The 25307-nt window shown below is 44.8% G+C and overlaps 2 protein-coding genes across 4 annotated transcripts in view; one reads left to right on the forward strand and one right to left on the reverse strand.

The window, feature by feature from the left end:
- The window catches only part of Stab2 (stabilin 2), a 169786-nt gene that overhangs the window by 68536 nt on the left and 75943 nt on the right, over nucleotides 1-25307 (reverse strand). For 2 of the 3 annotated variants that reach the window (XM_060377858.1, XM_060377856.1), the window contains exons 26-31: nucleotides 21495-21590; nucleotides 20087-20182; nucleotides 17596-17643; nucleotides 15795-15931; nucleotides 15052-15166; nucleotides 10855-10932 (exon numbers count right to left, since the gene is read on the reverse strand). In XM_060377858.1, coding sequence (XP_060233841.1) covers nucleotides 10855-10932; nucleotides 15052-15166; nucleotides 15795-15931; nucleotides 17596-17643; nucleotides 20087-20182; nucleotides 21495-21590 — 570 coding nt within the window. The remainder of the gene's footprint in view (nucleotides 1-10854; nucleotides 10933-15051; nucleotides 15167-15794; nucleotides 15932-17595; nucleotides 17644-20086; nucleotides 20183-21494; nucleotides 21591-25307) is intronic. The other variant, XM_060377857.1, reaches the window with a different exon arrangement.
- On the forward strand, nucleotides 1402-4830 carry LOC110562789 (activity-dependent neuroprotector homeobox protein 2-like; the record flags this gene model as incomplete). The annotated part of the gene is made up of 1 exon (XM_060377859.1): nucleotides 1402-4830. A coding segment is annotated over exon 1 (3429 nt), but the record flags the coding sequence as incomplete, so codon positions are not given.

Consider the following 25307-nt stretch of genomic DNA (forward strand, 5'->3'; position numbering starts at 1 on the left):
CACGAAGTCCAGGCTGTTTTCAAACTTTCTGTGATCCTCCTGATTTAGCTTCCTGAGTGTGGGAACTACAGGCATGTATTACCACACTCAGTCTGAGTTCTTTGAGTCTCCTTTGTCATAAACGACATTCATTGTAAGGAGTAGCAGCAGCAATTATACGTTGCCTCTCCTCCCCCATCTCAACCAGGCCCTATTTGGTCCACATGGACACTACAATTTCCAAGCCTAGCATGGATAATTGTTTGGCCAAAGCAACTAGTGCAACCTTCTTGTTCTAGAACCTTGTCAAACAGAAAACCTCAACGCTGTAGCGTTTTCTTTCTTCCTTCAGTCTTGAACTGACATTGGGTGCCTAGTACGGCTCAGGATGTGGAGACACGAATGTGGATGAGGTCTGTATCTCACCCTTGAAGAGATATGACAGGAGATGGGACAACACTGACAGGTAGCAGGACATCAGTGCCTGGAGGAAGGGTGGGCGGAAAGAGAAAAGGCAAGGCCGAGGAGGCCACTCAAGCACTCTTCATGCCATTGGCTGCCTGATGCGAATATGCAAATGAGAAAACGTCACTTCCTATGTGTGATAGTTGGACGCCGTCTTCAGGCGCCATCTTCTCGTGCCTGTGAAGGAAGGCATGTGGGTGGTGAGCCGCGCCAACTAGCAGGCAGAGGAGAGGCTTGAGGGCCTCCCAGTGTAAGTGAAGACTTGGGGGCTCGGGCGCGAGAAGGTTGGTGTGAGACTGGAGGAGGCGGGAAGGACGAGGCCCGAGTGTGACCGGAAGCCGCAGGGGAAGGTTGTGATGCCAGGCCCGTGTGTGACCGGAGGAGGCCGGGGAAGGACTGTGGCTCGAGGCCCGTGTGTGACCCGAGGCCGGGGGAGGACTGTGGCCCGAGGCCTGTGTGTGACCCGAGGCCGGGGGAGGACTGTGGCCCGAGGCCCGTGTGTGACCGGAAGCCGGGGAAGGATTGTGGCCCGAGGCCCATGTGTGACCGGAAGCCGCAGTGGAAGGCTGTGATGCCAGGCCCGTGTGTGACTGGAGGAGGCCAGGGGAGGACTGTGGCCCGAGGCCCGTGTGTGGCCCGAGGCCCGTGTGTGGCCCGAGGCCCGTGTGTGACCCGAGGCCGGGGGAGGACCGTGGCGGGAGGCTCTGGTGTGACGGGAAGCCGCAAGGGAAGGCTGTGATGTGAGGCCTGTGTGTGAGGCCCGGGAAGGACTGCGGCGTGGCAGTCTGTGCCTGGGGTTGGGGTGGCAGGTGGGGGGGAGGGGAGGGAGAAGGGTTGGAATGGAGGGCTGAAGGCATGGCTGGCGGAGGTTATAGGAAGCAGGTACAGGCTGGGTTCTCATGGCTGAGAGCTGTGTCACTGAGCAAATGCTTTATTGCAGGGCAGAACATTTTAAAGATGTTTCAAGTGCCTGTGGAAAATCTGGACTATGTCAGAAGTATGCGGCCATGGGTGAAGAGCATGCTTCTGAAGATTGGACTTGACAGAAGCAAAGAATTGCTGAAGGGTCTTAAAGGCTTTGACCCAAGTGACAGATACTTTTATAATACATCTTGGCCAGATGTTGCTCCAGGGGAATTTTTCAGGAAGAAAATGAGGTACCGAAGCAAACCATACTGCTGTAGCCTCTGCAAATACTCAGTAAATGTGCTTGCTTCTCTCAAAAATCATTTGCATCGTTGCCATGAAGATGAGGCCGACCAAGAGTTGCAGATCCAGTGTCCAGATTGCTCATTTGCTTCACGGCCTGATGTGGTGAGTGAGCACTTCTGGTTGTTCCATGAAGCTGCTGTGAAAGTTCACAGCCCCAAGGACAAGGTTCTGGGCAATGGGAAGCCACTGAAGGGTTATATAAGACATTTCACATGTTTAAAATGTAACTTTTCCAACACTTCCTTCTGTAGCATGAAGAAGCATGTGCTGATCACCCATTTTCACTCTTTACTTAATGCCTATGTTGGCCTTCAAACTAAGGAAGACCAGCAACAGCCAACAGCCAGTGATATTCTTTCTGTGGCAAGCACTCTACCACCTGAAAGATACTTTTGTAAAAAGTGTAGTACCAGTATGCGCAGCCAGGATGATCTGATGGCCCATATTTTGACATCAGATATACACAAGGATTTGGAGAATAAGTTGAGGTCTATAATTTCAGAACACAACAAGAGGACGGGGCTTCGGAAGCAAACACCCATTGTTCCAAAGGCAGGCTTGTCCAGACCACCAGGGCTGCACAGCAGGGCTACATACGCAGCTGCTCCAGCCAAGCCACCTTGGTCTCACCTTGCCTTGGCACAGAACACACCAAGCCCAGCCATGGTACAGCCAGTGACCTTGGCCCAACCTGTGACCTCTGCCAATGTACAGCCACCAAAGGGGGTCCCAGGCTCTTCCTGGAGCCTCACCAATTCTCTTTCTGATACTGCCCAGTCCCACGTGGCTTTTAGCCCTCTACCTGTGGGCCAGACCAACCTCACACTGAGGCCTTCAGCTCCCTCAACTGACCTTTACTCAGGCAAGGCTTCACCTAATAAGCCTGTAGACCCTCCTGCACTATCTGTGAGCCAGCCACTTGGGCCTGTGAATAAGTCTGTTGGAGTGAACAATCACTCAATGAGTCAAGCCATCCAATCTGGGATTTTACCATTCACACAGCCCATGAGGTCTACAAGTCGACCAGTGGGACCTGCAGTCGGATCAGTGGGGCTTACAAGCAGGCCAGTGGAGCCCACAAGTGGACTGATCAGGCCTGGTACTCTGACTTCTGGCTTTTCAAAAAACCCTGGGGTTCTCCAGACCACATCACCAGGAACAATTTCTGTGGGTCAGGTGGTCTCATTGGCAGGCCTTCCGGAGGGTCAGATGACCCCTGCTTCTGTGATTCCTGCACAGACTGTAGCTTCTGGGCTTCTCCCCACTGGCCAAGCAGTACAGTCCAGAGTTCTCCATGTAGGTCAGACAGCCCCCTCACAGGTTCTTACCTCTTGTCAGACTGTGTCCTGTAGGGTTTTCCCTACAGGTCAAGTGGTATCACCTGGGTTGCAACCCCCCCAACAACTTGTGGTCTCAGATATCCTTGTGAACCAGGGTGTGAGCTCTGGTATTCCTCTGCTTGGTCCATCAGTTAGGCCCAGTATGCTTCAGCTCAATCAGTCTGTTGGCACCAGCATCCTGCCGGTGAGCCAGTTAGTAAGAGCTGACACTTCACAGAACACCATGTTCCTCAAGTCAGGTTCTGTTTTCAGGAAGCTCCTTCTAACAGGAACACAGGTCAATGGGAAGCCCCTTTACATGCTGGACCCCATGCCTGTCACTCTGCCTATTCCTCAGGGTGCTAGCCTCATGACTGTTTCATCCCAGGTGTCTACGCAGTTCCTATCCCCCAGTATGGGTATGCAGATTTCCAGTGCTCCATCCAGCTTGTCTTCCTCCCAGGGGCTGGTAAGCAGTGCAGACCAGAACATATTTGTTCAGGTCTCTTCACCTGAGGTAGATATGAATCTGGTTGCCAGACAGGCCAAGCAGTGGAAAATCTGCCCAGTTTGCAATGTGTTCTTCCCATCCAATGTCTACCAGGCTCACATGGAAGTGGCTCACAAACAAAGTGAGTTCAACTCCAGTGAGAAACTTGAACCGGTAAAGCTGGCAGTGCATGCACCATTTCTAAAGTGGACAAGAGAGAAGGCCATGCGTTGCCTCTCCTGCCAATGCCTAGTCTCAGAGGAGGAGCTAATGTACCACTTACTTACACATGGCGTGGGGTGCCTGTTTTGCCCATGTACTTTCCACAGCATACAGGGTCTCTTGGAGCACAGCAAAATTAAACACCTTGGGAGGAAGAAGCTATTGTTGGATTATAGTAACAGGGGCTTCCAGTTGAGCCTAGATGCTGAAGGCAACCTGTTGTTCCCCCATCTTGATTTCATCATCACTCTGCCAACAGAGGAGATTGGAGAACAGGAGGTCTACCTGGCTATCCTCTCAGGGTTATACTCCACATCGCTGGTGCCCTTGTATGTTAAGATGAGGTCTCAGGTTAAGGTAACTCAGCTCAGCAAACAAGAGCTGACCTGTTCCCTCTGTTTGAGCACATTTATGGTAGCCAATGCCTACATGTTACACTTGAAGGACAGACACCATATTATGCCCACGGCCTGTACAGTACTCAGTTCTCCCACCTTTAGGTGTGTCCACTGTGGTGGGATCTACCCTGGAAGCTTGACTCTGGAGGCCATCGCTCTTCATTTGCTGCATTGTGAACATGCTCCCAAAGATAGCTCAGACCTGCAAGTTCGGTCCAGTTTTCTTGAGAACAGTGAACTGCAGTTTGCCAATGAGGAAAAGGTTACTGATTCTACCTGTCCCTTAAAAAGAAAGTGGCCAGATGGTCATTTGGAGCCAGAAGACCAGAAGAGGGATGAGAAAGGGCCCTTGCATGTACTGGGTAATGAAGCATCTGATCCGGAAGAAGGGACTAGTGCTGTGCTTTTGAAGAGACAAAGGAATGAAAGCACAACTAAGGAACTGGAGGCCAGTAATGATTTACTCCAGATCCTAGCATTAGATCCTACCAAATGCAAAGACTACTCCTCTGAGAAAAAAAAGCAGTTTCTTAGAGATTATTTCCAAAAGAAACCATATCCTAGCAGAAAAGAAGTTGAATTATTGTCTTTATTCTTGAAGATGGAAAAAATTAATGTGGCTTTGTTTTTTGGAACAAGAAGATATATTTGCTTGAAGGCAATAGAAGTCCAGAGACCCTCAATACTTCTAGGTTTTGATATGTCTGAACTTAAAAATGTTAAACACAGACTGAACTTTGAGTATGAACCACAAAAGTCCTAGGCAGTAGTTTGGGCTGACTTTGGTACCCTGTTTGCTCTCTTGTGTTGGTTTCTGTGGCTTTTCTGGATTTTGCAAGTGCTCAGGAATACTTAGGTTAAGAAGTAAATGCTAATCCAGATGCACTGATTGCTGTAGTTCTGTCTTAGCAGTTACTTTTAAGGTTTTTTTTTTCCTCAGTCATGAGAATTAAGTTTCAGTATTTCATATATCCCTTATTAGTAGCTTCCATGTTAAATGATAAAAACGGAAGTCTATAAATACTTGTCTTTTCACTTTAGGAAATTTCTGCTTGTTTGTAAATGGTTAGGTGAAAGTAAGAGCATGTTCTGGAGTGTTAGAGGCAGCAGCTAAGACACAGCAGTGCTGAGAGATGGGAGCACTGTCATGTGTATGGCTTTCTAAGAACACATTTTTGAAATTAACTTCTGTTAATATTTGCTTACCATATTATAATTTTGATTTATATTTTCAGGGTTGTCTTAAAAGTTGTGTCTTAAAACAAAACTCATATGCCTATGGCCTATAAAGTACTAAATGTTTTTATTATTAAAATATTCCCACCTCAGGAATTGGTATATAACTCATAATAAGTTCTTTTATAAGTCAAGTATTTGTAAGGACTGGAATGTATTCCTTTGTGAACTTCATAGGATATGCAGGGTGCTAGTCTCTAGTATGACTTACTTACACATGGCTTTTGCCTATTTTGCAGAGGAATAGGCAGAGTAACAGACATGGGGTCCCGCATATAAATGAGCTTACCATTACATGAAGATCTTTAATCTCCATTAAAAGATAAGACAATTTTTAGAATAGACATTGAGAAGACCCAGAACTCTTTCTTACTTGATAAGCAGGTTGGAGGAAAGCACCATGGTCACATATATGGCATTTCTGCCCTTGTGTGTGGACCCTATTGAAATGGAGTATAGGTTTCAATCTTAATAGTGAAATGGGTTAGATTGGGAACTCTGTCTTCCTGGTTTGAGTAACTTACTAGATGTGTTAGAGTCGAGAAGGTGGGATTTCCTCTGGCCCAGGTATCCAGTTTAGGGACTACTAAGGAATATGTTGTATTACTGGTCTGTAAATGCGAAGCCCTGTGTTTTCCACACTCTATAAAGCACCAGCAGAGTGCACAGTAGTGCAGATCAGCCTGCTTAGGTCTGGAATAATTTTTTTTTCCAGCAAAACAAACTACATCTGATCAAGAGGTTGTGCTCAGGAAGAGGGAACACACAGAGGAAGTGTACTACTGGTTTTTATTCTGAGGAAGGTGGTGATTGTGTCTTTTCCTGTTGGTTGGGGTCTGACCTCAATCTTACTCATTTGGCTAGTTTGAAAAGAATTGGTGCACAGGAAAATGGAGGAAGGGGGAAGGAGTCACTGCTTCAGGCTATTAAATTTCTAGAACAGGAATAGGACCTTTTGAATAAACGAAAGTTTTACTTGAGGTGAGGGGAGGGATTATAACATTTGCAAATCTTATGAGAAAGACAAAAATATAATTCCTAAGTACAAGGTACAAGTTTTATAGTATTTAATAGAAAAGACTCATATTTTATATTTCTCTCTTTTAAAATACTCTTCAAACTCATGTTTTTTTTCTTTTTCTATTGTTTTTATTATTATTAAAATAAAATGGGGCTATTAATAGTTGACTCAACTATTCTGTTAGGCTCCTAGTACAAAGAATTAATTGTTAACATCTATTTCATTAGCATGGTTTAAGGTTGAGCTCCCTTTTCCTAAGGGTAGTTCTTTGACCAGGAGATTGACTTACCTTCATTGGAATTATTGCCATTTGATGTGCAAAGGAGGAACTTGTTTCCCTCAGGTAAAGGACCCAGAGTGTGGGCCTCCAGGAAGCAGTACAGTGTTGCTATATGGATTTTTGTTTGTTTGTTTTTGTTTTTTTTAGAGACAGGGCTTCTCTGTATAGCCTTGGCTAGTTCTGGAACTCACTTTGTAGACCAGGCTGGCCTCCAACTCAGAGATCTGCCTCTGCCTCCTGAGTGCTGGGATTACAGGCATGTGCCACCATAGCTCAGCTGCTATATGGATTTTTTTTTAAACTATAACATTTGTATGTAGTTTTTGTAACATGAATTCAGGCAGTTTTGAATCTGTTTTGACTCTTGGTAAACTCTTGTCAATTCTGAGAGCTTGTTAGGCTTTTTTGTTGTTACTGTTGTTATCTATTTTCAGAGTGACTGGTGTCAATTAAATTTGTTATACCACTGCCAATAAAAGAGTAAAGTTTGTTTTGGAACACAGTCTTAGAAATTTATTTTACATGTTTTTTGAGGTTAATTTTGTATTACAAAGAGTCGAATAGTGATAGAGATCAGGGGACCTGGAAATTTAATATTTGCTTTCTGGTTTCTTTACAGATTTTTTTTCCAGCACCTAGATTAGAGGAAGACAGAAACATTTCTGAGTTTTTGGAAACTTTCTCCTCTGGATTACTTTCTCATACTTACATTATTATCCTATCTTTTAAATATTTTACTTACTGAACTTTACCCTGTACTCAAATGTTCCGTATAATCTCTCCCAATAGCTCTTACCTCACAACAGCTCCATTTGTTCCTGATACATCTGCAAGTGATCTTTTAGATGCTGTGAAGAAAGTGGCTAAAGGAGACCTTTATCCCTTTCACCCCAGGCTGGATACAGTTCTTTACATTAGTCCTCTATTTTCTTCTGTTCCCTTCCTTTGATGCTCTCTAGTTCCCTGCTGCTACTTCTAGCTCATTTTGTTGCAGCAGTCCTGGCAATGGGACTAGTCACTGTCATCCTAAATCAACTCTATGCCCGCTTCCTCTCACTGACCTACTTTGTTTCTCCCTATACCTCAACCTTCCCAGAAAAACCACATGGTTTTACACTGTTACCAAATGATCTGCTTATAGCTCTCTACTTGCCAAGTCTTTTGAAGAATGCAGACAGCAGCTGGGTGTGGTGGCACATGCCTATTCCCAGTACTCAGGAGACAGAGGCAGGCAGATCTCTGTGAGTTCAAGGCCAGCCTAGTCTACAAAGTGAGTTCCAGGACAGCCAAGGGATGTTACACAGAGAAACCCTGTCTTGAGGAGGGTGGGAGGAGGGAAGGAGGCAGACAGCAATTGCATGATTGATTGAAGCTCATCAATTTAAGACTCTCCCATTGTCCTATGACCTTAGGAGTCCCTTTTCAATGGGCCCAGAAGTACCCCCTATGACAAAGACTCTTTTCAGCAAAAAACAGCTACAGTGTCCCTACCCTACATTTTTATATCCTCTTAGAGTTAGGAAGGATAGTTTCCTGCTAAAAGATTACACTTCCTACTTTCCCTTGTGGCCAGACCAAGCAGCTCCAGAAGCAAGGGACTATGATGTGGTAGTAGTTTCCATCCACTGATCGTATGTGCCATTTGGACATCTATACAAGTGGGTGATAAGATGGCCCTGTACCATGAATAAACTTGGTCCTATCTGTTTTATCTCAACTTGACAAGCTAAAGTCATCTGAGAGGAGGGAACCTCAGTTAAGGAAATGCCTCCATAAGATCAGGTAGTAGTCCTGCCTTTAGGGCATTTTCTTAATTAGTGATTGATGGGGAAGGGCTCAGTCCATTTGTGGTTGTGCCATCCCTGGGCTGGTAGTTCTTGGTTCTATAGAAAGCAGACTGAGCAAGCCATATGAAGCAAGACAGTAAGCAGCACCCCATCTGTGGCCTCTGCATCAGCTCCTGTGTTCAGGTTCTCTGTTTGAGTTCCTGTTCTGACTTTCTTTGATAAGATGAACAGGAATATGGAAGCTTATGCCAAATAAACCCTTTCCTCCCCAAGTTGCTTTTTGATCATGGTGTTTTATCACAGCAATAGAAAGTGTAGTTATGACACAACCTAAAAGCTAGACCTACAGCTTCCTCAGCAGTATAACAGAGCTGAAGGGGGGTGTGGTGGGAGACTTCAGGTTCCATAGGCGTGACAGATTTGAGAGCTGTGAGGAGATGGTCTGCTAAACTTTGAAGGCTTAATATTCATGTCACAACAAAATATATATTTATGAAGGCCCGTACTTTGAAAAAGCTACCTCCTCTTTTCAAGTTTTTAACTCCCAATGGGTACAAAGCAAGCCAAGTACTGTGGGCTGGACTTCACCTCCACTCACCCTTTGACCAAGTGCCTTTATGCAGCACACAGCCCACACACCTGTACATAATGATCCTAACCATGGAGGCATGATGCCAGTTGACAGAAGGGTTCATGAGGGAGCAGTAAAATCCAGGGGCTTAGAAAAGAACAATCGTGAACTTAGTCCAATTACTTATTTTGGAGTGTTGCCTCATCTGTGACAATATAGCACTCACATTTTAGTGTTATAAAAAACACAAGGAATACCAGGTGGGGGTGTGATATGTGGAATATAATGGACCTTCAGAAGTTCCAATTACCATAGGGCAAGGTGCTTGTTCTGAAGAGGGACACAGAGAGATGCAGTCACATGCCTCCAGGACAGAGTCACTAAAGGATCGCAGGAAACAGGCATCATGTATAGGATAGTGGTCGTGCCAAATAAATTCTATACAGAATATCCCATGGGATTTCAAAGGAAGAAGGGAATCAAGCCAGCATTTACTGAAGGCCCTTTAGTGGCAAGGCTTGAAGTAGAGAGTGTTATTTAATCTTCACAAAGAAAGATAAATGAAGCTTGGAGGAGTTATATGACTTCCACAAGATTATAAGCTACTGAAGAACTCAGACTCTATCATTTAACATACTCTGTAGATAGGGGCTGTGTGGGAAGGCCACTGAAGAGTTGGGACTCACTATTCCATGGTGATAAGCTCAGAGTAAGAAGTGGGTTGAGGTGCCATCTTACTAAGGAAGTGTCTATTCAAAATATGTAAGAAGGGAGAAGAGGTGATTGTGTGTATTTGTGTTCATTGAGCCTAGAGTATAGTATTTCTGGCTGGCTAAAGATCTTTTTGTTTCTGCTCCCCTGTGCTGGGGTTATAGATCCATGAAACTATACCCAGCTTTTTATGTAGACACTAAAGATCTGAATTCAGCTCTTCAAGCACTTTACCTACTGATCCATCTCCCCAGTCCAATTTCATGTTTTTTAAATCAGTTTTTTAAAAGTATTTTAGTACTCTGGAAAGCTAAGACTAGAGAGAAAACTGTTGTAAGCAGTGTCACTCGGCATCATATGGAGTCATAATTTCCCATGAATGCTGAATCTCTTGCCTCACAATGCTGCGTGAAAAGCCTCTGGATAATGCAGGAGGATTGCAAAGACTTTGAAAATCATGGAGACTTCCAAACAGCCTTTCTTTTGAACAGAAATAGTCCAGTTATGGTTTTTAAAAATTGAGTATATAAATAGCAAATAAGAACAATTTTAATTAAAATACAATTAACTAATTCTCTCCCTAGACTTCCACCTTCTGAAAGTTTCCTGTGTGCTGGAAATTTCTTCTAAAATGAAGATCCTAATATAGTAACTGGAACTCTTGGGTTAGCTGACAACCCCATTTTCCACCTTTTCCTTCTTTTTCATGCCTATGAGTACTTTTGAATTGGGACTTAGGTGAAAAATGAAAATCTTATGGTAGTTTTTCTGTGCTTTCCTAGTTTTTTTTTCCTTAGGTTCTTCTGTACCCCTTCTTTTTAAGGGTACATTAGTGCAGGGAGGGGAGTGAATAATGATAACAAATGTCTTTCCTCCTTGTTCTTGATTTTAGACTTGTGCCTCTTAAGATGTTTCCATATACAAGAGAGAGAATATGCATGAGGCAGCATGCGACAGAGGCCCTGCTGCAATAGAGGTGGGGTGAATTAGAGCAGTGACTCATTGAATGCAGAGAGCATCATGAGGTTCCAGCAAAGATAATGAAGCACAGTGAGCCTCATTTGATATGAAGGCTAAGTATTTTTTATTTGACCAAACAGCACTGTAAAAGAAGACCTCACAGAGGGGAAGCAACTCTGCCAGGTGGGTGGGGGCATCTTTACCTTGTTGATGATGTGTATCACTCCGTTTGTGGCTGCATTGTCACTGTCCACAATGGATGCCCCCTCAATTGTGATATTCTGCAAGTGCAAACACAATGGGAAAGTGAGTGCACTTGAGGGTTGTATTACCTCTGGGTTTTCTGCCTTTTGAGCATCAGTAACCATTGTAGTTTTGGGCCGTGAAATACTTTAAATTGTGACCCATTAGACATCATAAACAGATAAACAAAAATATTCTACATGAGGGGTACACTCTGATTGTCAGTCTATTCCATTCTTGTAGAGGAATTTTAATTCAGAACATGGCTGCTCTGGCAAGAGATCACATCCAAAGACCTTCTAGGCTGGAATACAAACATCACTTTAATCCAAGAGACAGAGGCAAGCAGATCTGACTTCAAGGCCAGCCTGGTATAATAGAACAAGTATCAAGTAAAGAAAAGCTCAGGTCCAGGTGTGGTGGTGCATTTATTGTTTAATCCCAAACAATGAAGGAAGAGGTAGTTTGTAGAAGGAAGCACCCGTGTTTGAAAGTGATATCTAAAGTGGCAGAAACAGTGATGATTAGGCAGTAAAGATTTGACAGATAGGATATACCCAACTCTCATGAGAAGAGAGAGGAAAGGGAAGCTACTTAGGGAAAATGAGAGAGAGAGAGAGAGAGAGAGAGAAAGGAGAGAGGAGAGAGGAGAGAGAAGATAGACAGTTTTATTGGGACAGTGATAGGTAGGTTTCAGAGAGAGAGAGAACAAGCTAGACTCAGGTGAAGAACGAATGAGCCAGAGAATGAGAAGATTAGAGCAGACTGCTGGAGTTATTTTGAGGCCAAGCAGAGTAATTCAGGGGCTGAGAGAGAAGCCAGATTGAATCATTCAGCTGGGAAAGGAGTTTGAGCCAGAACAGCTGAGTTGAACCAGCCAGCCTAGAGCTCAGAAAGAACAAGAAAGGGTGAGCTTATTAAGCAGTAAGTCTCAGAGGCTGACAGTATTCCAGGCCTAGGTTAGCAGAAGGGGGCAATAAGCCTCCCGGTTAACAATTGAAACAATTGAACAAATGTTCTGCTTACACAGTCTCTTTTAGTTTATTTAAAAAAAAAAAAAAAGGTAGGGGGAATTCACACAAAGCACTATTGAGAGAAGATTCCATTAGATCAGCAACATGGACATCAATAAGCCAAGGAGGCAGCCTGGTACATCTCGTTCCTTCACTACCCTCACAGGGAATCAACTCTTGCTAATACCAGTCTTGGCCTTCTAGAGGCCTTCAGCACTATGAGGATACCAACTATTGTTAGAGCCCCCTCATTTGTGGTACCTTTCACAGAGATCACTGCAAACTAATAGAGACGGTGACTATCTCCCATTCAAGAGCAACTGAGCTCCAATCATTTTGGTTTCCTTTTTTCCCTTACTGGGACCTCTGTTTGAAATTCCTTTGGGAGGAGGGACATTTGCCTAAACCTGCACATGAGTTCCATGAACAAAGGCTGTGGAAACACATGCCATCTGTCACATCTCCTTTTAAATGAGATATTTTTATTGTTTTAGACACAGGAATGAACGTGAGAAACACTCATGTTTGATGGTTATCTCCTCTAGGCCAGGGCCTTGATGGATTTATTTTGGGACCTATACGACTTGTGGCATGCAAGGGTGGATATTGTTTCGAAGAAAATTGATGGTTTGAAATACCAGTGGATTAGCCTGACTTTACTAATCACATTATACGAGAATACAAAGTCATGCTGTAAATTAAGAAAATCAATAAGGATACCTACCTATTGTGTGCAGTGTGGTGCTTCAGTGCAATTGTATACACTATGCAGTGGTCTAATTAGGACACTTAGGCTCTCTGTCATCCGCATCATTTATTTCTTCCTGGGATGACAACATTCAAATCCTCTCTTCCAGCTATTTGGTTGATTTACCTGGGAGCTCTGGAGGTTACATGTGGGGCTCCACACAAGTGCTCTCTTCTACTGAGCTACGTATCCAACTCTCTTTTTTAGTTTGTATTTCAAAACAGCGGCTCAGCAAGTTGCCCAGGCTGGCCATGACATCTCTCGGTGCCCCAGGAGGCTTTAGCTTGTGATCCTCTTGCTTCAGCCTCAGGAGTGGCTGGGATCACAGCCCCGCAGCGTCAAGCCTGGCACACTTATTTGATTTATATACTATAGTGCTGTTAATCAGAGTAGAGCGCAGCTGGGCCATACTCCACAGAATGTGTTCTTTCTCACTAGTTGTATCCTTGCACCATTCTGCATATGTGTACGTATGTGTACACTTATACGTACATGTACATATGTGTAAATGTGTATGTCTGTCTGTCTGTCTGTCTATAGAGACAGGGTTTCACCACGTACCCCTGGCTCACCTGTAACTTGACATATTGACCAGGCTGGCCTAGAACTCACAGATCCACCTGCCTCTGTTTTCTCCAGGGCTGAGGTTAAAGTCATTTTCCACAATGCCATATTGTACTCCAAATTTTTATTTAAATGATTCAGAAAATAACATGAGTGTCACTGGAATTTCCAAAGGTTTATAAGATATCCACGAAAGCACATGTTAGAGTTTTCTGCTGTCAATATCGGCCGGTGAAGCTGCTGTGTAGGCTCAGCTCAATAGATTCTTTTCCTAGCGCTCACAGGCTGACAGGGAGACTGGGAAGCTCTGAGCCATCTCTGCCTGATGAGTCACTGTGGCAGTAGTTGCTTGACCCTCGCATACTTTCACTTTGTCAACTCATGAAAAGACTTTAATACCCAGCCCCTCATAGGCATGAAGCCAGACTTACCCTTGAACTGGCATGGGAGTCCTTGGCAGACTATAGGAAACTGGAAAGAGACAACCAGTTTCTCTGGAGCTCCACTCTTCCATGGCCACTGCTCTGGCTCTACCACCGAGATGCATGTGTCCACAGAGTAGGCACTCACCATAGGCTTATAGTCTAGCTTACTTACATGACATCCGGTTACTGATGGTGATGGCTTTACTTGGAGGTTTGAGTCACTAGTCTTAGTTAACTACACACGAGAATGAAGTGTGTGGAACTGAATATGTTCACCCTTTCCGGGTCATGTCAGGAGGAGCTTGCTGGTCTGCATTTTGGATTACTGCTTCTGAGAGCTAATCTTTTCTTTCCTTTTTTCTTATTCTTTTTCATACAATATATATTTTAAATATTTCTTTATTTTATGCATATGAGTGTTTTGCCTTCAGGCCCACCAGAAGAGGGAGTCAGATTTCATTACAGACAGTTGGGAGCCACCACGTGGGTGCTGGGAAGTGAACTCAGGACCTCTGGAAGAGGGGCCAGTGCTCTTAACCATCTCTCCAGCCCCATACAATATATTTTGTTCATATTTTCCTTTTCCCTCAACTCCTCCCAGATCCTTCCCACTTTCTTCCTCATGTAACTTTATGTTCTTTCTCTCTTAAATACACAGACACACACAAATGAAAATCAAAACAAACAAAAAAGCAGTAAGACAAAAAATAAAAAGCAAAAAAAAAAAAAATCCCATAAAACCCCAAATACAAACATGGGGTTCGTTTTGTGCTGACCAAGAACTCCCAGTCATGAGGCCAGCCCTGGAGTGTGGTTAATGTACACAGTGACACTCCATTGGATAAACCTGATTTTCCCTTTTGTAATAGCAAGTCTTGATGGGCTCTGGAATCGCCATGGAGCAAGCCCCAGGGCACATGGACAAGGGAATAGGAAGAACTACCTTAAATATCAGTAACGTCAGTCCATGGGCTAGAGTCCTGAGCTTCACAGAAGGTAGAAAGCTAGCCGAGCACCCTCCCATTAAGCTCTCCTGACTGTGGGCAATGTGACCATCTGCCTTCTGCTCTTGCCATCATAACTTCCCCTTGATGGTAGACTGTTCCCTCAAACTGGGAGCCAGAATAAACCTGTAAGTTGCTTTTCCCAGCACCCACTTGGTTACAGCGATGAGAAAATTAATGAATATATTGCTGTAGCCTAGTTTTTGTTGTTGATTTTTATTGTTTTCCTCTCTTTTTCTTTCTTCTTCTTTTTTTTTTTAAAATGTGTATGTGTGTGATCATTGTTGTAATTGGGTGATGCTCACACAGGCATCTATTCTCTCTGTGTACATATCTGGAAATTTCCATCACAACAATTCAAAAATGTACCATTCCCCAAAGAGACAGATGACAGTGCTCTTACCCCGTCTGCCTTGTCCAGGTGAAGGAAGCTTCCCGGCAATGATGTTGCTAGCATGTGTGAGGACGGCAGGGTCTGCAGATCCGCCACTCCGTAAGTGCCTGGGAGTGTGTGGTGTCTAAAGCACCAAGTCATAAGGGTCACAATAAAAAAAAATCCATGCACCGGGGATAAATGCAACAGGAGAATCAGCTCTGAGGTCAGACTGACATTCAAACTTCACGTTCTCCCATACTCAAACTTCACACTCACTTTTGCAGTGGTCAGCCTTAGCTGGAATTAGTCATTAACCACTCTGTGCCTTTTCACATCTGTCAAAAGTGTAACAACAATCTCAAAGGTGTTGGGAGGGTTAACTAAGTTATATACAAAGCACATTGCTTGGTTTAGCAGTGGTTCTTCAAATGTGGGTTGCAAACCCTTTGGGGGTCCCGTATCAGATACCCTGCATATCAGATTTACATGTCAATTCATAACAGTGGCAAAATTGCAGTTATGACATGGCAATGAAAATAATTTTATGGTTCAGGTCACCACAACATGAACTGTATTAAAGGGTTGCTACATTAGGAAGGTTGAGAACCATTGGTTTAGAGTCAGCTGTTAACAGATAAATTGCCCTGACCCAGGGAAGGGTTGCTTGGGCCATCCTCGTGAAGGATCATGTTGCTTTTTTGCATTGAATTAAGGGATGTTCACCCTGACACCAGTCACATAACATGGCAGATAAGATAAACAACACCCACCTTATCAGGGATGGAATATTGTTCTGTGACAGCCAGAAGGTTTTCTCCTTCTGGTCCATGTCCTCAATGGCTTGCTGGGTTGGCACAAGGACAGTGAGATTCGAGGTGCTAGTCAGCATGGACTTCAGGGAAGCATTCTGAGTCATAAGAGGAGAGAAAGTGGCCTGAGTACTGTTAGTTACTAGCTGGGCAGACTTATATGATGTCAGAGACGATGGCTTCGCATGTGATGTAACTCCAGGAACGCTGGGGGGATCCTAGACTTTCCTTCCCAACTCCACCCAGACCTTGGCTGATGACTCATATTCTCTTTTGAGACTCAGTCTTTTTTTCCTCTTTAATGTGTGGATCTTTAGAACAATGCGAATTTTCCTGATTGGGTCATACTTTGTCATTGTAAGTTGGAATGAAAAGCCAGATAAAGAGTCTTGTGTGTGTGTGCGTGTGTGTGTGCACATGTGTACAAAGGACTACGTGACTTCTTCCATGTCTTTAGAGTAAGATTGTAAGAAGGATGCAGAGAATGAAGGCCTGGCTCAAACTCAACAATGTCTCATTCATGCCCAGAAAAACTATTGTTATATTCAACAATTGGATGGAAAAAAAAAACCAAAAATAAAAAAACAACCCCAAACCCCTAAATCTTGGTTTATAGAACTTACTGAAGCCAGTATGGTGGCTTGTGCCTGAAATCCCAGCACTCAGGGAGGCAGAGGCAGGTGGATCTCTGTGAGTTAGGGGCCAGACTGGTGTACAGAGTGAGTTCAGGACAGCCAAGGCTACACAGAGAAACCCTGTCTCAAAAAACAAACAAACAAACAAACAAAGAACTTACTGATTTCTGGTGAATACTCTCCTCGGAACTGATGTTCAAGTTCAAACACAATAGCAATTAAAAGCAGGTTGTGGGGAAATGTGCCCTGTCTAGCCTGCTACTGGGCTGGCATTGCATGAGGTGAGACTGGGCATGGCCACAGCCCAGAGAGGAAGCAGTCCCATGTTGTACTGAGCCTCCACTATAGAAACAAGTGGTTCTCTAGCATACAGGGAGCTGTTCTCTGAGTGACTGCTGACTGAGCAGGACCTATTTTGGCACATACTTACTTAGAGGGACAGACAATCTGTTATGATGTCTGGCTAGGTCAGACATCCCAGTCCATTCAGCCAAAGAGGACAGAGATCCAGACAACTGGGCAGGGTGAGACTGGATTCTTTTAGTTTTGTTTTTGATACAGTGTTCTCTGTTTAACAGCCCTGGCTGTCCTGGACTCCCTCTGTAGAACAGGCTAGCCTTGAACTCACAGAGAACCACCTGCCTCTGCCTCCAGATGGCTAGGATTAAAGGCATGCCACCAAGCTCTGCTGGAGATTAAATTTTTTTTATGTGATACTCCACAGGGTTAGAGAGTAAGCTCTTCCACCATGTTAAGCAGAGAGCTAAACATATATGCAGTTCCCAGGTGACAACTTTAAGTCCAAATTGTAGTGAATTACGACATAAGTCACATTAAACTTTCAGAGAAAGCTATGTGATTTCTTTGAAATCTATGTAGTGGCTAGTGATATTCTTATGTATTTGAATTGTTTAGAACTCAGCTACCTGCCCTTTATCTGCAGTTTCCAGCCTGGCAGGGGTGGGATAGCCAATGAGTGTAAAGTGCAGACAAAGAGGAGCAGCAGCTGCTCAAGCTCCTTCCAACTCCACCCCGAGACACATTGCCAGTTTTCTACTGCGCAAACTCCAGATCTCTAAAAAAACGATTTAGGTTGTCAGTGCTAGCGTGCGAACGCTGGGACTCACATTTATCCACCGGTAAAATACAGCTGCTTCTGAGAGAAATGACAATTCCTTATTCATTCGTTCGAAGGAGGGTGTGAGAGCAGAAAGAGAACATAGAAACGTTATCTTAGTGGCATTCTGGATAGTCAGCACCTGCCTTCTTGGGTCTACAGAGCCAGCCTCTCCAGGCTGATGTGAACCAGCGCCCCAGCTATGTGAGCCTACAAGCAAGAACTGCAGGTGGCCTCCACAGTCAGGGGCCTAATTCACCTCTAGAGCAGAGGTTCTCAACCTTCCTAGTGCTGCGACCCTTTAATACAGTTCCTCAAGTTGTGGTGACCTCCCCCCAACCAAAAATTATTTTCTTTGCTACTTCATAACTGTAATTTTGCTATTGTTATGACGTGTATTGTAAATATCTGCGTTTTTTGATGGTCTTAGGCGACTCCCATGAAAGGGTCATTGGGGTTGCGACCCACAGGTTGAGAACTGCTCCTTTACAGGGAGGCATGTGCAACCTTTTGACACTACAAAACCATGCTGTTGTCTACAAAGTTCACACTTGGGAACCATATAACAAAGAACAATTACAAAGAAAAATGCAAAAACAGGCTTGATAATGTTTTAAATAGAACAATTTTGGATCATAGTTATCTTGGGGTGCACAGACCTATGGGCTACAGTTAAGAGATGCCTGTCAGACTGAGGTAAGTCTAGCTTACTAGACACCTAGGCCTTAAGGAGGGTCCTGGAGCAAATAGCCCCCAATCAGAGCCCATGTGGAGGAAGCCCCAGGCTGGGGCATGGGGCTAACATGCCTGGACTGGCACTGTGGTTTTGCCACAGTCTACAGAAAACATCTTTGGATAAAAATGAGTAAGCCTGGGTGAAGTCTCATCAGGGATGGGCAGAGGCGTTGAACATTACTTTGTTTCCATGGGAGGACAGGAACATGGGAGTTGGAGCTGCTGGAGGGTTTGGGGTCATAAACAGCAGGTGGGAGAGTCCAAGCTCCAAGGTGGGGTCAGGTGCAATGAGTGCTAATGAGAAGCAAAGGGTGGGACCTCCCGGCACACAGTAGGGGTGTGTGTGTTGGGGGTTTGGGTGGGGGCGTCACAGCAGCCTGGGGACAAGCGCTGGGAGTGGGTTTTGGTTGCACGGCTTTGGGTCCTGGGGATTTCTAGAATGAAGGTTTTGTAGAAGAAGAGGAACAAGAACTGCACTGTGTGAAAAAAACAAAAGGTGAGGAAAGAAATTGTCACAGTGTCAGGTCTCAAACCTGGACAAACTGCTAAGTGTTGTGCTTGTTAGCACATCAAAGCTGAGGCTGGCTAGACAAGTTCTCCCGGCATCCTTCCATTTCTAGCTGTTGCAGGGTCCTCTTGGCTGGCACACCCTGCCCCTACCCTGAACCCTTCAGCCCAGGGACTGGTCTGCCGTTCCCCAAGCTGCTCATCCCTATATAATCCAGTCATTTTGGCTATGCTGGTTTTTCTGGCCCTTTTACCTCTTGGTCAGTCTCCTAGCCCAAGCATCTTCTCTTGGTTTGTGACTGTCTCCTCTCTTGCTCTCCCTTCTCCTCTCCCCTCATATGGCCCTGCTCAGCTTGGCCGTGTTCACTCTGGACTCTCCCAGATGTCTCAGTCTCTGGCTATATTTAACCTTTTATCTAAAATAAACCTTCTTCACTATACCTAGGAGCAGTCATGTCCTCCTTCTTGTTTCTTTTTTCTTTTTTCCTCTCAATCATCTGGTGTTGAAACCCAGGATTTCTATGAGTTTAAATGTGACATAGGAGTAAGGTGAACATGCTCCCCTTTGAGACAATAGTCCTATTCTGTGGGAAAGAGAGATGGAGAGGTAGTGACAGTTGGGCGTGACCCATACTACGAAGATAAAATATACTGGTGATTAAGTGTTGGGCCTGGCACATGGATAGATACCAACATCTGAGGCAAGTAAGTGTTGTTAGCCTCTGTTTACTGACCTGTGGAATAGGCATCATAACAGCACTAATCCCAGACAACTGTTGTGAGGGTTAAATGAGATGCTGCTTCATAAAGGACCTGAAAAGAACCTGCTACACAGAAGGCATTTGCATGTGCACATGAGCACACACGTACACATGCATGTGAGCACCCCTCAATCAGGATGAGCACACACACACCTCTTCAACATGGGTAAATCCAGGATGTTCTGGGTACCCCATGAGACCCCAAGGGGAGCTCTGACAGCCATCTCATGCAGCTCACTCGGAAGTCTGAGGCAGATTGGCAAACAAAAGTTGTCAGGACTGCTCTGTATGTAGAAAGTGCCAATAAATTCTGCTGCATCCTGGGAAAAGGAGGAACCCACCAAACATGTAAGGACCTGCAAAATCCAGCTGCCTTCATATAAAATCTCCTGACAAAGGGTCTGCAGACGGAGCATGCCTAAGGCTCTCTCAGCTGAGATGTTCATTTTTCTGCTGTGCTCTCTCTGACTGCACTTGAGGTTCTCGCCAAGGACTTACCACGAGCACATTTCCATAGCACAGGAGACCATTTCCTTCATAGCCCTCTTGACAAACGCAGCTCCAGACACCATAAGAGGTAGACTGACAGGTGGCCTGGAAAACCAAGATGGAGGAAACAGCTAGATGTTAGATCGGACTCAGGTACCACGAGACTGTCGGCCCTAAGGTAAGAACTTTGAGTCCAGACCTGGGATCATGTGGTACAGTACTCGCCTATTTGCACTTGGCCCTGAGTTTGAACTCCAGTTTTACAGGAAAAACAACAACAACAAAACCCCTGCAAGTTCAGTGCTGACACACAGAAGTGTCAGTGTTGCAGCACGATGCTCTTCCTGCTGCTTTCAGCCACAACAAACTTTTTTCTTTTCATCCCTGCCAGATTTAGCAAATAAAAGAATCTGAGAGAGTTAACTTTGATTTTCAGACAGATGATAAATATATTTTAGTATAAACTCATCTTGTGCAATATTTTGGGCACACTCAACCTTTGCCCAAAACTTACTCCCTGTGTATCTTAGATTAAAATTCAACTGGTGCCTGGCATCTTATCTGGTAACCCAAGCTGTTTCCTTTAAGCTTTGAAATGGAGTGGCGATTGCACAGGCTGCTTGAATTCTGCCTAGGGACACCCTTTGGAGGTGAGAGATTTTGTTCATGGCTAGGCATGGATAAGACAGAGCTGTTAGGATTTGGATATGAAGTGTCTTCCCCAAAGAATGCTGTGTTAATGGCTTGGTCCTGATGAAGGACATTTAGAGGTGGGGTTTGGGGAAGCAGCTGAGTCAGGAAGAGTCTGCTTTTATCAGCTTGACTCTATTGATGGGTTTAAAATTTAGTGACATTCCCGGGAGGTGGCCAAAAATTCTAGAGGTTCAGCCTAGTTGGAAGAAGTAGGTCACTGGACACACACCCTGGGGGTCATGCTTTGTTTCCAACTACATCCTCTCTGGTGCCTGTCCACCAGGAAGTGAGGTACTTTGATCACACCATGCTCCTTGACACAATGGTCTGCCTTACCACACATAGCCCAGAGGCCATTCATCCAGGCCACCAGGCACTGAAACCTTTGAACCAAGGCACCAAACAAACCTGGGCATGGTGGCACATGCCTTTAATCCTAGCAGAGGCAGGTGCATCTCTGTGAGTTCAAGGCCAGCCTGGTCTACAAAGCAAGTCCAGGACATCCAGAGCTTCTTACACCAAGAAACCCTGTCTCAAAAAAAACCCAAACCTTCCCCACCCACCAAAAAAAAAAAAAAAAAAGCAAAACAAAACAAAACCCTTCTTCCTCAAGCTGTTCACGCAGACATTTTTATGATCACCCCAGGAAGTGATCACACAGCCTGATTTTTGTTCTTAAGAGTTTTGTGTGTGTTGATACTGAAGGAAGCATCAAGTGACTCACCAGGGGGTGACATTTCTCTGTTTGTTCCAAGCATGAAATGACCGGTTCACAATCAATCCCGTTTCCTCGGAATCCTTTTTTGCATTCACATTCATTCTGTGATTCCAAGAACACAGAAGGGATTACTGAAGCGACAGCTCTCAAGCCTTGCTCTCCATTACACTGAAAAGCAGACTACGGAGAACACAGCCATTCAACCACACTACAGAACAGACACTCCAGATTCTACTGTTCGTCACTGCACACAGTCAACTGTTCTTGGTTGCCACAACATAATACCACGCTGCCCAAACATAGTCTTTGCATTCTGCTGAAATTCTGGACCTCACAAAGGCCTGTCCAGAGAGCTTAGACTTTTTTTTTTTCATAGTAGAGATTTTCTTTTTCTTTTTTTTTTTTTGAGAGCTTAGACTTAATGGCCGCTACATTGGGAAAGTTGACCCAATACCCAGAGAGAAACATTAAGGAAGCTGTGTCTTGTCCACTTGGTGGGGAGCTGTGTAGAAGGCTACTGCTAGCTTGAAGACGCTCTGCTTTGTTCAGATGATGCTCCTCACCGGGTAGATGGATTCGAGGCATCACACCTGCAGAGACAGCCTGCAGCATGTGGTTCAGCAGCTGCTATAGCTTCACGTAGCTGGTAAGTGCCCCTCCTTCTCCGAGGGTGTAGTTCCCTCCTCCAGTGGGCAGGATGCAGGCTGGACTCCAGCCCTCACATGCTCCATTAGCAGAATATATACTTCCAAATATATATTCTGTGGTTCTGTGCATGCAGCTAATCAGTAAAGTATGAGCATGACGGCAACATGAGAAAATGAGAGAAATTACATGCTAATGGCAGACAAGGAACCAATGAAGCTGCAGTAGAGTACTTCAGTGTAAATACATCAGCTCAGAATTAATTCCCTATTCTATTTCCCCAACCGTTTTCCATGAAATCGCAATATTTTGAAATTAAAAATCTGTGCACATAGCTGGGTATGGGTGGGTCAAGCCTGTAATCCCAGCACCTGGCAGTCAGAGGCAGGTGGATCTCTGTGAGTTTGAGGCCAGCCTGGTCTACAGAGTGAGTTCAGGACAGCCAAGGCTACACAGAGAAACCCTGTCTTGGAAAACCAACCAACCAACCAACCAACCAACCAACCAAACAACCAACCAACCACCACAACAAAAAGCAAACCAACCAACCAACCAAACAAACAACCACTACAACAAAAAGCAAACCAAACCAAACATGATTTAAAAGAATTTCTTCAATTGAGTTAAACAATGACAAAAATCCATTAAAGATAAACAGGAGGCATCTGATCTTAACAAGCTGGAAAGAAAATAAAAGACAAGAAGTTTTGTGGAGCCACTGGCTCATGAAGAGCTTATGGGAATGGGCTACTGTTCCGAGGGGGTGGAGTGGGCTTAGAACGTTCTGAGAATGCTCTTTAAGAGCTGGGACGCTGTGGGCCTTGAAGGAGGGCAAGAGAGCTGGGGAAGGCATTCAAACTGAGGAAACATGTCAGGAGAGAAAAACAGAGGTGAAGAAGCATGTCTGGCTGGAGAAACGATGTTTAGGATGGATTCTGAAAGTCTAACATACCCCAGTTGGGGCTGATATAACACTGTTCAGTTGTGGGAAGAAGTGAGTAATACCATCCATTGTATGAATTTTCTCTGTAACAGTGTCACCTGCTATGTGAGCTTTATAAGACAAGTGTGTATATTTTATATACCTGTGAATAATATTTTATAACCACGTGAAACCCAAGCACACCCTGTGCATGGCAGAATCCAAGCTTATAAGCTAGAGCTAATTTCCTCTGTTTATTGGGACAGCACCTCCATGTCCCCACTCTTAACACTTCTTACATTTGATCCAAACATGGCTTGTCTCTTTAAAGCTATATTCACAGAAGTTAAATCCATTTGATGTGTCAAAAATCTTTCAAACTGCTTGAGACTGAGTGAAGGCAATCTTAGATGGGGCTTATTTGATTTTTTAAATGTGTTATAGAGACCTTCTCTTTCTTCTGTATCCCTTCAGGACATTTAGCATTTGTTTGCAGGAGAGGATGTAGACACTGTACATACTGAACTGTGTTCTCCAACCCCAAATTCGTATGTTGAAGTCATGACCTGCAGTACCCTAAAACATGATCATATGTAGAAACAGGGTAGTTATTAGGCAGTGACTTAAGGCAAGGTAATATTTGAGTAGGGTGGACCCTGAATCTAATGGACTCACATCCATGTGAAAACATGAAAATAGGAGATGTATACACAGAGAGAATGCCATGGGAATGGGAAGATGGAGGTCAGGTAATGTGTCTCTGCCAAAGATGGCCAGTACCCCAGGCTAGGAGAGGAGCAAGGGACAGGCTCTCCCTAGGATCCCTCAGAAGGAGGCCGCAGCTGACCTTGACATGGCGTCCAGATCATAAGACAATGTGTTTGCTCTCTGCTGCCCACTTGGTGGTACTTTCGTTATGCTAATCCCTAGAAAATGAATATTGACACTAAGACATTTTATGTTTTCTTTTCTCAGCTGCAGCCTGGTAACACAAATGAACCAAGGTGCAATCATTTACTAAGTGCCCAGTGAGGCATGAGTCTGCAGTGGGCTCCTCCTTGATTAGACTCCTGGGGGCTCACTGGCAAGCTCATTTTCCCTAGACACATTAGCAGGCACTGCTGTCGGAGTGATCAGAGGGGAAACTAGGACAGCAACCACTAGATGCTGTGGAGTGGCAGGCATACTGTGTGCTCATTCTTCTGGGTTGAAAGCGTTTGTCACTTTGCCACTTCTGTGGGTCTGTCACCTTACATGAGATTGTTTCTCCAGGGTGACTTGTGGCCCTTAGCCCTAGTAACTGATTATCCCCCAAACCCAGCTCAGTGGGTCCCAAGAAGAGCAATTGTGTGAATGCTAATGTAAACATCTGTCCTCTCTCTAGAAAAAGGACCCCATGTGGCTTTGGGGACAGCACTACTCCCTCTTGTGGTTTATAATAACAAGGCATGGCTATTTCCTTCAGCCCAGGTTCCCAGTATAGAGGTGAAGATTGAAATTGTCCCTGCCTGCACACATCCTGGCCACCGGGGTTGGATTTCTGCAATTATGGGCTGATTGCTGTCCCATGGCCTGATGGGAATGAGGAGGGCTGGGAAAGTGTTCAGTTTGAGCCAACAAGAGAAAATGAATCCTGGGTTCTGGTAGGAATGGTCACAGATGTACCCCACTGTGCCTCAATGAGAGCAGGGGTAAGGCTGAAGCTGCTGGAGGGCATCCCTTACCCACGAGACTGGGCAGAACTTGGGGCCAGACAGACACCCTGTGTGCGGACCTCCGGTCCCTGCATCACACTGCACCCACATCAACGTCCGCCTGTCAGCAGTGTGTCACTGGCGTGGGCTGCCCACACCAGGCCTAGCCTGCGTGCCTGTCTGTCTTTCTGCTTCCAAACTGTAGATAAATATAGTCCTAGCTACTGTTCCAGCACCACGCCTGCTGGCCTGTTGTCATGCTCTTCACCATGAGGGTCGTGAAATCACCCTCTGAAACAGTGTGCTGTTCCCAATTAAATGCTTTCTTTTGTAAGCTGCCTTAGAAATGGTGTCTCTTCACAGCAGTAGAACAGTAACTAAGATGTGGTGTAAGTTACTGAGATATTTTAGCACAGTGAGACCTCAGCACTGTATGAACAGACCTTGACCAGGAGGGAGCTGAAAGTTTGCTTGGGCTGGCTCTTGGAGAGGGAAGTTGGCTGGGTGGTATCCTGCATGTTCCTGGCTGCACACTCCCATTTCCTTTCACACTTTCTT

The sequence above is a fragment of the Meriones unguiculatus genome, chromosome 2, assembly GCF_030254825.1.
Source record: "Meriones unguiculatus strain TT.TT164.6M chromosome 2, Bangor_MerUng_6.1, whole genome shotgun sequence".
Taxonomy (NCBI): domain Eukaryota; kingdom Metazoa; phylum Chordata; class Mammalia; order Rodentia; family Muridae; genus Meriones; species Meriones unguiculatus.